This window comes from Benincasa hispida, chromosome 10 (assembly GCF_009727055.1).
Source record: "Benincasa hispida cultivar B227 chromosome 10, ASM972705v1, whole genome shotgun sequence".
NCBI classification, from domain to species: Eukaryota; Viridiplantae; Streptophyta; class Magnoliopsida; order Cucurbitales; family Cucurbitaceae; genus Benincasa; species Benincasa hispida.
This window is the reverse complement of record NC_052358.1, coordinates 35,496,625-35,509,039: the sequence shown is the minus strand read 5'-3', so window position 1 is coordinate 35,509,039 and position 12,415 is coordinate 35,496,625. Positions and strand designations below refer to the sequence as shown.

Below are 12,415 nucleotides of genomic sequence, written 5' to 3'. Positions count from 1 at the left end.
TTCACAAGAAGAATTGGAGAAGACTTGCAGCTGAATTCGAGATTAAAGAAGTTCGACAAAGATATGACTCGAATCCCTCTTATTATTGTATAGCATGCTTTATTTACAACCAAGTGAATTGTGAGGAAGTGCCACTATCAATCCGTCAAAGACACTGTTGTTATCAAATATATTCTTAGCTCTAATTCTTAAAAACGAGAAAACAGAAAACAAGAAAAGGTTATCAAACTCTAAATAAATATGATTCTCGAAAAATGAGAAACGGAAATCACATAATGGAAAATAGAGACATGCCTTAAAAATTTAATTGAGATAAATCTTCTAACTAGGTAGCAAGCCATGTATTTTATAAGGAATGGAGAGGTCCCTCCCCAATCTTGAATTCCACCAAAGATTTTACCATTCCTACAGTGACCCACGATAAAATATAGTCACGGAAGGGAAGAGGATCAAATCGTTAGTAGAAACCGGATTCTATTACACGACACTCTGCTCGTAAAATTACGCCACAGAATAGTTCGGAGAAGATTTTTCTTTCATTTCATTCAAAGAAGAATTCCCATTCGTAAAATAAAACCAATTTCAGTGTAACGGAATCTAGGATGATGAAGATGATGAACTCTCGCCATCGTCTTCGTCTGAAGAACTTGAATCATCATCTATCCGTCGTTCTGCAATCGCCGGGAATAGCCGCTGCCGCAGATCTGAATTCTGCTGACAATTAGCCGACGGTGTCGCAGTTTCTTTCTTGGAATTTTTCGCTTGCTTCGCCGCAGCCTCAGCTGCTTCTTTCACTTGTTTACAGGTCTTGTCCAACACAATCAAGAAATCGCGTACAATCGTAAACAATCTCAATCCTTCTTCCTTTCCAGAATTTCCATGGAAGTAATCCACTGTGCTCTTCACCAATGCCATTATCTTCTTTTCTTCTACTGCAATCCATGAAATGTCCGCTTCGGCTCCTTCCAAAAATTTCGACAACGATTTGTGGAATTTGCTTTCTTCGTCTAAATTCGTCATCTCGGCGTTTATAAATGTTTTGGTTTTTAACAGAGACTGGCCAAGTTTCGATATCGTCGTCGTTAGCCCATCCGCATCTATGGCAGCCGCTTTTTTAACGTCTTGGAGTTCCGTGCTCAAACCAGAAACCACCTGAAGCCCTAATTGTCGATAATGTTCTGTCGAATCGTCGGTGAAGTCCTCGAAAATTGTATCGCTGGATATTATGCTGGATGAACTCCGGCTGTGTCTGTCAGAGCGGGCTGCTCGTATGCCCTCCGAACGAATAATCTCCTGTACGACGAAGTGTAAGAGTGTGGTCTTGCCGTCGGTTCCTTTTACATCCGCCAGTTTCAGGAGCGTATCGAGCTTGAACGCCTGAGCACCGCCACGGTACGTCCCGTCGTTCATTCGATTGCCAGTTTTGAGAACTGCTTCTAATAGCTTGAGAAACAACCTGCTGTTTTTAAGATTGTTGCAGGCGACCTAACATTTAGCAAGTTAGTGGTTAAATTAAATGTTGTGTTTTAGGAAGTTAATTTTGGATCTTAATATGCTCACCTCTAGAGTAGCGAATGACTCCTTAATGTTATTGACATCTTCAGACATTGATAGCATGAAGAGAAGACACTCTAATCGTTTAAAAGCAAAAGGAACATCCACCAACACTTTGAGGAATCGTTCTGCTGGACCTAGCTGAGAAAGATCCCCTGAAAATAATCTCAGTTTCAGTTCCTCTTCTGTTGTTGGTGCCATCTTCAACAAGGTTTGTAGAAGCTCTGCTGGAAGATCAGGATTTCCTGGTACGTAATTTGTTAGAAACCCTCTGTTAGTTTCATCAATTAAACCAACTGTATATTTTATTCTGTTATCAATTCACAAGCATCACACAAAAGCAAGTTGGATTAAGAGAAAAGGAAAAGAGAGTCTGCCTTCTTCAAGGGCATCCAAAACTTCTGCTGTTGTCACATTCAGTGCTCGTAGGAGAATTGAAAGGTTTTGAGCTTTCTTAGCGTCGATGATTTGAATGTACTGTACTGAAGGGTCTGAAATTGTATCTTTCTTGCGGTCACCTTTGTTAGCTTCTGCTGCTGTATATCCAAACAAGGACTCCATCATCTCCTCATTGAATCTGCCAATTTTATAATGATTAATTTTGTAGTGTATGCATCGAATCCCTCTGCATAATGATTACTATTGAGAGAATTAAGAATTTAAGTTGGCTTACTGGAATGAGCCAGCACTAATCTCGTGCCAGACCATGGATTGCCCAGGGTTAGCAAGAACCTTATCCCAAAAAAAGGGCTTTAACTTGGTCTTTTGGCCTCCTGAATCCGCATCCATACTTGAGCCACTAGGTCCACGCCGATGTGGCCCCACAGCCGCTGCTTGAGATTTACCAGGGATTGCCGTCGGTGGTGCAGGTGGGGGTCGGCCAACTTTCAGGGGTGGTGGTGGTGGGGCTCTAGGAGCAGGTGGTGGAGGTGGTGGAGGTGCTGCCGCTGGTGCCGTTGCCGGTGCTGGTGCTGGTGGAGGTGGAGGAGGAGGCTGAGAATCTAATCTTCCAGGAGGGGGTTTTAGAGGCGGCATTGCTGATGATTTGCCATCAGATGTCGGAGCCTCAGCTATAGAGGTAGCATTTTCAGGATTCGTTGATAAGTTGCCAACCAATGGGGGTGGTTTAGTTCCACTATCAGCATTTACCTCTTTGGTAGCTGAATTTCCAAGGCTGTATGACTTCTGTGAAGAACCTGAAGTATACAAATTACAAAGATGATTTGAAAATTCATCGATGGAAAAAAAATGAGAGAACATAACCAAAAGATAGTACCTTACCTGCTGATAATTCGCTCAAAGATATGTTTAAGAGAGGTCTCTCATCCTTTTGCCCATCCTTCGGATCAACCTTACTTTTTTCACCTCTACCACGGCAGAACACAAGCAAAGCAACCACAAGAACAACTCCCACACCAGCTGCTATAATACCGGCAATTATGATTGTCTGGTTATCATCTTCATCTCCACGCTTCTTTGGAGGGCGAGACTTGGGAGAAGCACGTGGGGGAGGTGGTGAGCGAACTACAGAAGGTTTAGGCAAATCCGAAACATCGGTGTCGTCCGGTGGCGGTTCCGCAGACGGCTCTGGAGCCTCAACAGGTGGACGGCGCTTTCGTGATGGAGACTTGGTTGGGGCATGACTTGGTGATGGCATTGGAGCATGACTGGGAGACGGTGATGGAGAATTTGCTAGTGATTCTGCTTCAGGAGATGGAGATGGAGATGGAGATGGAGATGGAGCTTCATCAGGGTCTGGTTCTGATGAATCTTGCGATACTCTAATTAGATGTCTCATATGAATATTGGACTCTCCACCGAAGAACAACTCAATTGGTTTGCTAAATCGATCAAATACGCCAGAACTTGGTTCAGAACCACGAGAAAGCATAGTTTTCTTTCTTAAACAATCGAACAAATCTTGTTTCATGTCAGGTGGTGGAATTCTTATAGATTCTTTACCCATGTTTTTTTTTTTAATGCAATGAACAAATTCTTCAGCTTCGTATTCCTTCTCTGCTAATTCTTTCATGCATGCCTTCTTGCCCTGTTACCACACTAATATTATATCAGAATATTGTTTTATTTTGCAGATGATGAAGAGGAAAGAAAAAAACAGAAACAAAAAGGTACGAATCACCATTCCCCGCCCATCTATTTTTCATTTCAAATGTAGTTGTAGAAAGAAAGAAAAAAAATATGATTCTGGGTTGAAATGAAAGGAAGAAGAAGGGATTGAAGGAAAATTATACAAAAATATGTGATTACCATATCTGAGGATGTGAAATGGCAATTGGGGGGATTGGCAAGAACCATTTCGACTGTCTTCCTTCTGCCTTCTGAACTCGCAATTGCCAATGCACAAAGGATAGTTACAAAAACAACCACATAACCAGCTCTTCTCAATTCCATTTCTCTCTGAATCACCATCCCATCCGTATTCTCCTCTTCTCATTTCATCGAATTTCAAGGACTCTCTCCTCTTGAATCCCTTTAAACCAACCAATTCCTTGGAATTTTAGAACCTCACCCCTTCTTGTAGAGGGTATTTTTACCCAACTTTGCCAATTAATTCACATGAATTAATTGGAGAATTACAATGTGGAAACGCACAGAATTTCATAATTGAAACGGGCAACCACAAAGATTAATGCATGCCTATGAAAAACAAAATACCAATCAAATTACACCAATCTCACGCACACCTCTTTGTCAAATTTTAAAAAATTATGACGTTTGAGTTTGAATTCGTGGGCTGTGGATGATATTTTTGTTCTTCCTTAGCTGGATTTCTCTTGGGTTTTCTTTTCTGGAATCAAAAGTCGAAACTTTTTCCCTCCCTGATATTTCGAAGATATCTTTTCTTGATATCAGGAAGGGAGGAAAAAAATGATGAGTTAAGCAGACGTGGGGAGAACTATGTGGAAAACCCATGATTGTTTTAAATTTTTTTTTTAAATTCCTTTTGTGCCCTTTTCTTTCAAATCTTATCCCTTTTCACCCCCAACTATCTAAATTTACTATGTGAAATTTTTTTTTTTTTCGATATTAAAATTTGAGTGGCTAATGTAGCGTGGCTTTGAAAAGAAAATTCAAGTTGTCAAGAGGTGATCGGGCAGGGCTTGGTAAGGCAAAATTAATTAAATTTTAATTGAGTGCCACTCTATAATTACGAAGATAATCTATTAAAGAGTAATTGGATCGCACAATTCCAACAAACATGAGCTATATTTAAATAGTGTTTGACCCTTTGACAGCTCAAAATCAAGTTATTGAAATAAATTGAAATTTAGGGAAACTTTACAATTTTTACAACCCCCAAGTTAGATTTCAATCTTAATCATAATTTATGTGGGTTGTGATTATGTATATATATAAAAACTAATCGTAATTTTTGTGGGTTGCGATTATATAAAAGAATGCTTAGAAACACAGTATTGATATTGAAACAAAAATTCCAATCACGTGCATGAACTTTATATTATTTTTTAAATGATTGCTTTAATTGGACTAATAATTGATAATTAGACCAGTTAAATCATAATAGCTTTTGTAACTTTGATACAAAAGTCAAGTATTTGAATCAACAACTTGATGTAATGTTGTCAGTGGGAAATTTAGAACTTCAGGTGAGGATGACAGATATATATAAGTTTAGAAACTTAGCTCATTAACTTCTAGTTTTGTGTTTATATATAGTTTCTAAATTTTAAAAAGATGTCTAATAAGTCTTCAAATATTTTATTTTTATGTTTTATAGATTCCTAAAATATCAATTTTCATCTAATATGATTAGACATTAAATTTAATTTTGTGCTTGAGAGGTATAATTAGACATCTTTTTAAAATCAACGTATCAATTAGCTGCAAAATTTTTAAAAAAGTTAAAGTTCAAATAGACGTAATCTATTTTTTGTCTTATAGAACGGTTACTTTTAAACATAGTATTTTTGAAATCTACTAGATATGAATTTGTTTTAATTTATAGATTTATATATATTTTTAAGGGACTAAAATCAAAACTGAAAGTTTAGGTCATGTTTGGTGATCATTTGACTTTTAGACCCCATTGAGTAACTGTTTGTGTTTTTTGTTTTGTTCTTGAAAATTAAGCCTATTGATGGTATTTTCATCTCCAAATTTCTTCATTTGTAATATACTTTTTATTGATGGTTTAAAAATCTAACCAAAATTTAGAAACTAAAAAAAGTAGCTTTTAAAAGTTTGTTTTGCTTTTGAAATTTAGTTAAGAATTCAACCAATGTTCTTGAGCAATATGCAAATCATTGTAAGAAAAAGAGAGAAAATAAGCTTATTTTTTTTATAAAAAAAAACATAAAAAATAAAAAACAAAATGGTTACTAAATAGAATCTTAGATTTTAGTTTTTGAAAAACTATTTTTGGTTTTTTAGTTTTTAGAAACAAAAACCAGACATGTTTGGTTACTCCTTTTGGTTTTTTGTTTTTTAAAAACTAAACGTTAACAACATTTGACAATTGTATTTGGTTTTTTGTTTTTTAGAAACTGAATCAATAATATGTTTGGTAATTGTGTTTTTGTTTTGTTTTTTTTTTTTGAAAAAAAAAGCTAAAATAAGTTTTCGTGGCTTTTTCAGTTACATATATTTTTATAAGAATAAAGTCAAACTATATTTACAATATTTTTCTATCTAATATAATTATTAACTTTTTAAAGAAATTTCATCTTAATAAATCAATATTAGTATTTTAAAATGTATTGTTTAATCACAAATGAAATGAAAAAAACTAATAGAAATAAAATATCAACAAAATACAATAAAAAAAATTATTTTTGTAAGAACAAATATACGGGAATAAGGAAACAATGAAAATAATTAATTTGAACACAGCAAATTCATATTTTTTTAAAACAATTTTGTTTCTTATATAATGCTCAAGGTGCTATGAACAATCGTGTTCCAAGATAAAATGGACAACTAATCTATGAATACAATACTTTAACCACAAGATTCGACGGACACTACAAGTTGTGAGTAATAGTATATAAAGGAGATAAAAATAATGGGGAGATGAGAATGAGGAGAGCACACTTTTATGGTTTCGTGTATTTTTATATTGATAGGAAAATTACATATTTATAGACTATATGTAAGCCCTCAATCGAACTTAGGATTCACTAGACAATAAGCTATATTAAGAAGTAAGGTAGAATACATATTGGAGTTTGGAAACCTTAGGTTTGGCTAAGTATTTAAATTATGCTATGAAAAGAAGTGGAATAGGAAAAGTTCTAAGTATGGAAACCTTGTGGAAGAACATAGGAAGAATTGAACTCATAGCATAGTGAGGAATTGGGGAATTCGACTAAATGTTAGTAAGAAGGATTGAAGAGCTAAAAATTTTCTAAGTAGGAGGAAGTAGGGTTTGCTCTCGGATTATAGCATAAGCAAGTCCAACATATCACTTAAGGAAGGTATTTTTGGTCGCCTAAGGAAGGACATGTTGAAACACTTAGTTGAACTCTTAGAACAGTTAGATACCATTTGGACATATATTAGGGTGAAGAAGAAGAGAGGAGAGTTATCTTGGACATATGACCCTAAAAAATTGGCCTAGACATAACTTGAACCTTGGACACCTAGGAGAGCTAGATTTGGACGCCCACTTAAGGTGGTGGTCGGATACAAAGGACCAAGGAAGTGGTGAGCTACTTTGGATATACATAGGATGAAGAAGGTGGTGAACTTAAGGAGTGATATGGGAGAGTCGGACGTCCAACAAGAAATGCTAGGCATTGGAAATAAGTCCAACAGGTGGTGTTATGCGTGGACAATGATTACTTGGAGAGCAAGGCCAAATTGACAGCAAAAGTAGGTAGGTGGTAAGCTTAAAAGAAGTCATGACTAAGCCTTAATAGGAGGTGACCACTTATGGAGCAAAGAAGAACCATGCAAGAAGCATGTAAAGACACCTAAAAAAGGAATGTTGTTTGGGATTTGCATGTTGAAGACACCTAGGCATGCATGCATGGAGAGCTATTACAAGGAGAAGGTTTTAGGACCTCTATAATTAGGGGACTTTGAACATTTAATTTTCCCAATCCACTTGTGCCATTTCTGTTTTTCTTGAGCCAAACTCTCGCAAATTGAGTGTAGATAGGGTTTTTGGGATGCCATAAGGTTTAGAGCACAAGAGGGTAAGGAAAATCCAAAAATTAGTGGAGAACGACAATTTGTCTCCTAGCCCAACCCAGACACCCATCATTGGCCTAAATGCCCATCGCCTTAATAGGCCCTCGCATGCGTCTATCGTCGTTAGGCCACCTCGCACGTGCGCCTCATGCGATCAGTTGGAGACACGGTTGTGCCACACGCGTGCCCATGGCCCAACACTAGCGCCCACATCGCACGCCTTCTGCCCATCTGCGAGGCCAGATCACCCTAAACCAGCGATAGCCCATGTCTGTGCACATCAGCAGCACCACCCAGGCCCACCTGTGCGTCTATTCGTCTAGCTCACATGTCTTGAGCGCCCAAACAGTCCAACCGCGCACCCAACTTGTCCTCCCATGACCATTAGAGTGTCAAACCACCTAAGTTGCTCTGTTTTGGTTTTGGTAAGAAACGTCTAGGGCCAATGAGATATTTTGAGTATAGTTCAGCCATAAATTAAATAAATTTAAATTTTAGCGAACTCTAAAAATAAATTAGGGCAGGCTAAAAGTTGGAGAAGCTAGGAGACCAGGAAGAGTCTGGGAAGATTGAAGAAAGGAAATTCTCATAAGGAACTGTGAGTGGTTTTTATTTTCAGTATATTGATTAATACGTATATATGTATGATTTGATATGTTTGGCATGATCTGTTTTATTCTGGTTAAAAACCCTAGATTTAGATAAATATATTTTATCTATGATTTGTATAAAAGCATGTTTCTACCATAATGTATATATTATTTCAACATGATTTATATGGTAAAAGAAATGTTTAGGCCTCTGGTCTGTTGTGGTAAAAACATATTTTCCTATTGTTTAAAGGATGGAGGTTCACACCACTAAAGATTGTTTAAATGTACCCTGAGGAACCACACGAGTGATGAAAATGATCTAGGGATCTAGGTTCTGTGTCTTTGGCGAGGTGTCCCACTAGATAGTCAGAAGATCCTGAGATATGGGAGTTGAGCCAGTAGAAGGAATCTTCGTATAGAATTGTCAGAAGGGACTACAGGTCCAGTTCTGAGCCTATGGCGAGATTCAAGGTTGACATGTGCACATGGTCAGGTGATAATGAGTTCAGGTTTTGATTTTCGGGACTCAGTTTTAATGTGAATCTGGTTTGGAATTTATTTGTGATCATGTCATACTATTGCTTAATATGTTTTATCAAGTTGATGCGTGAAGAGGAAGAGTTCTGAAGTGCTACTGGAAGCCAAGGTCTACCACACTACAGGAACAATTCCTTGTCTTAGGTTTTTTTAAGTGTAACGATCGGATCCTTACATACTATGGTCCGACCTCTACGACATGCATGCTTAGACTTTTCTATTATGAGATGAGTTTTGGTAAAAATCTCAAAAGAACATATCTAAGATTTTATTAATTAGGTAGAAAACTATATAAAAAGTTTATTTTACAAAACACCAGGATCCATAAAACACTAGCGTAGTGATACAAAAATGCATATGCCTATAATAGTGAATTTGATGGTTGGACATTTGAGCGACGTCCAGTTCTGCCACCTACGTTGTGTTCTTACCTACAAAGTTTGTAAAAATAGGATGAGTATGTAATATACCCAGTAAGTAGTTCTCACATAGGGTAGTGACCAAATGCATAATCATGTGCAACATGTTCTGAAAACATATGATTGAGACCGAAAACATATAATAACCTGTGGTGGTCGATTATACTTCTAACGTAAATTTCTCCGCCCTGATAGGAAGATGAGGACTTAGGCAGAAACTAATCCATCTGATGATTAGTGGGTCATGCAATCAGTAGGGCCAAAGTCGCATCCAACATCAACCATTTACATAAACGTAAGATTGGACTAGAGGGGTGCAACCATACATACCTTATTAGTCCCTAGCATAAACTTGACATAGAATTGGGTCTAGAGGGATGCAACCATACATGCCCTGCTAGCCCCAGAAGCATAACCTTTATCTAATTAAAATTTAATCTTATGAACAAACATAATGCATGAGGTCCCTTGTCGATAAACGTATTTTAAACATGTAATGCTACATAACAATAACATAATTATGCAACATATTAAAGGTACACTACCATGAAACACTTAAAGAGAGGGTGAGATAAACTACTTACCTTGACTGCGATCCTAGTTATTCCTTATTATTCCTTATGGTTAATCAGTAGAGTTTTCCTTCTTAAATCAAAAGGAAATTTGGGCAACACTTCCTTCGCGTTTCCTCCTTCAAACTAACATAATTACTTCACCATTTTCACATGATTTTTACTACTGAGTTTTGTTTAAGAATGAGTTTAACTTCCAGCCTAAAGCCTCATATTTATAGCCGTTTCCAGCTTTTCTCTGTGTGACAACTCATTCTACATATGACTTCTTTAAAATTACTTAGGTTTAAGAATTTCTCTTAATAAGACACCTAATTTTGGCTAACGTTTACCCTTACGTCATCAACCTTTGTTTGTATTCCATTTTAAGGTTCTCCATGTATAATCTATAAGATCGTGGCCAAATTCAACGCATAATCCACGCTTCTGTCCAAATCTCGCTCTTTTTGTTCTCATAATCTCGCTCTCTCCAGCTTTCTCGCTAGTTTGGCTCTCGTGACTCTCGCTCTTGCTCTCGCTCTCACTCCTGCTCTCTCCCACTGTCTCGCTGAGAATCCCGCTCTCTCCACTCTTGCGCTCTCCAATTTTCTCTCCAATCTCGCTAGTTTTCACGCGTGGGTTGCCTTCACTGCTTGTGGATTCCACTTTCCCATTTTAACTCTTTCAAATTTTAAGAGTATATGGGCAATTAATTCACCTCCAATTCTTCCAATGAGCATTGCCCAAAAAAAAAGTTATCTACTGCCTTTTGTCTCCTGAATTAGCTAGCATCCAACTTTTAATTAATCCTTCTTAATTCTGCCCCCTTATTCATTATTTTTTAGATAATTAATAAATTTCTTATTTTTTTTCAATTCTAAATTTCCACCCGATTTTCCTATTAAGTTTATATATTTTTCATTCTTAATTATATATTTTATTTGTTTTCCTGCTTTCTAAATTAGGGTTAGGGTATTACATTTACCACCCCTTTAAATAAAATTTCGTTCTGCTTAACATTTAACATTTAATTTCCTGTAGTGTATGCGTATAAATGTAGGTGTTACATTAAGAGTCGTGTAGATTTGATTGTAGGTACAAAGGTTGGAAGCCTCAAGTGTTGGTTATAAAAACAATTAAATTTAGATTGTAATGAAGTAAACTATTGTTTGCAAGTAATAAGCAATATAGTTTAAAGTAGATAGTAAATATCATAAAAGGGGTTGTCTTCATATCTCCTTTTCGGTGAACGAGGTAAGCTCGCAAAGGAGTATAACACTATATATGGCAATTCAATAGTTAGATCTATAGATGAAAAGCATATTCTTCAATTGAGGTTGTCTTTTATTGAAAAACACATTTTCATGAAAGTTGCGGTTTTCTATTTTTTAAACAATAACTTTATGCATATTTTCCAACAACTTTTAACTTTGAATTAATTTTTTTTTAAAAAAAAAATTAAGATGTTTTTTAAAAAATGAAATTTGAGAATTAATGTGAAAATGAAGTGTAAAATAAAACAATATCTTTTATATTATTTACTATTCAATTTCATATAAAAATAGAAATTATTAAAGTGAAAAAGATAAACTTCAAGATATTTTTGTTAAAATAGAAAATAGAAATTAATGTGGCAATGAAGCGAAATGTGAGAAAATATTTGCAACATTATTTACCATTCATTCCATATAAAAACTAGAAATCATTGTTAAAAAAAAAAAAAAAAAAACATAAAATTGATAAATTGAGGCATTAGGACTCAAACATGAATACAAGAAGTTGGAAGCCAGGCACACTGATCGTTGGAACACACTAGGTTATTAATACTTGTTTGATAATGTTCATTTTTTCTGTTTTCTGTTTTTTATTTTATTTTATTTTTTAAGAATTTAACAACTAATAATAATCATATGTTTGATGAATATTTTTGTTTCTTTTTTTTTTTTTAAAAAAAGAATAGAAACTTGTTTGATAACTATTCATTGTTTTTCATTTTTCATTTTTTTTAAAGATTAAAAATAATTTAGTTGTATAATATAAAAATATATAATATGCATCTAGACGCAATAAAAATTTATCAAAGGCTTATATCATCTAATACATTTTCGATGCAAAATTAAAAAGTATAATAAAAATGTTTCTATCTTTCAAATGTTGTCAAATTTTTATTTGAAATATTTTTTCTCGCTCGGGATTTGAATTACATAACATATTGAAAAGTTTTAAATTCAAAATTAAAAGTCAAATGGGCATAACTTAATAGTCATAAAGTTTTGTACTATTGACCTAGAGGTCATAGGTTTAAATTATTTTCAATCCATTATTGTCAAATAAAACTAAAAGTTAAAGTGACACTATATATATATATGCAAAGATTAAAACTTATCTTTCAAATAATATATACATCTATATTGCAAAATTAAAAATTTTAAAAATATATGAAAGAGAAATATGATAAAGTAAGGAAATAAAGAAGAAAAAAAAAGAATAGGTAAAGAAATTAAAAAGAAGATAAAAACTATAATAATAGGTCATTGAAACAACAAAAAACTAAATTGGATATCAAACAAATCCATTTTTCAAAAAC

The 12,415-nt window shown here is 35.0% G+C and overlaps 1 protein-coding gene and 1 long non-coding RNA gene across 7 annotated transcripts; one reads left to right on the top strand and one right to left on the bottom strand.

Annotated features, from left to right (window-relative positions):
• Positions 1–379: 379 nt before the first annotated feature.
• LOC120087864 (formin-like protein 3) lies at positions 380–5,752 on the bottom strand. The gene is made up of 6 exons (XM_039044829.1): positions 3,823–5,752; positions 2,836–3,601; positions 2,228–2,750; positions 1,932–2,131; positions 1,561–1,799; positions 380–1,485 (listed from the first exon to the last, which is right to left on the bottom strand). The coding sequence occupies exons 1-6, from the start codon at positions 3,982–3,984 to the stop codon at positions 598–600; spliced, it is 2,778 nt and encodes a 925-aa protein (XP_038900757.1). The 5' UTR covers positions 3,985–5,752; the 3' UTR covers positions 380–597.
• On the top strand, positions 1,251–11,223 carry LOC120087865. 6 transcript variants are annotated; one of them, XR_005484715.1, is made up of 4 exons: positions 1,251–1,392; positions 1,605–1,802; positions 3,648–3,683; positions 10,924–11,223. It is a non-coding gene; the product is annotated as an uncharacterized LOC120087865 (long non-coding RNA). The 6 variants fall into 6 exon arrangements; XR_005484714.1 differs by having other exon boundaries at positions 10,912–10,985; XR_005484712.1 differs by lacking the exon at positions 10,924–11,223 and adding an exon at positions 8,572–9,183.
• The last annotated feature ends 1,192 nt before the right edge of the window (positions 11,224–12,415 follow it).

What these genes read in the sequence shown, in the direction of transcription:
- LOC120087864 (XM_039044829.1), bottom strand. Translation starts at nt 3,984, where the DNA reads ATGGTGATTCAGAGAGAAATGGAATTGAGAAGAGCTGGTTATGTGGTT. An exon ending in TTTGGATGCCCTTGAAGAAG is followed by an intron (nt 1,800 to 1,931) that starts GCAGACTCTCTT and finishes ATTACGTACCAG; the next exon opens with GAAATCCTGATCTTCCAGCA. An exon ending in AGTCATTCGCTACTCTAGAG is followed by an intron (nt 1,486 to 1,560) that starts GTGAGCATATTA and finishes GCTAAATGTTAG; the next exon opens with GTCGCCTGCAACAATCTTAA.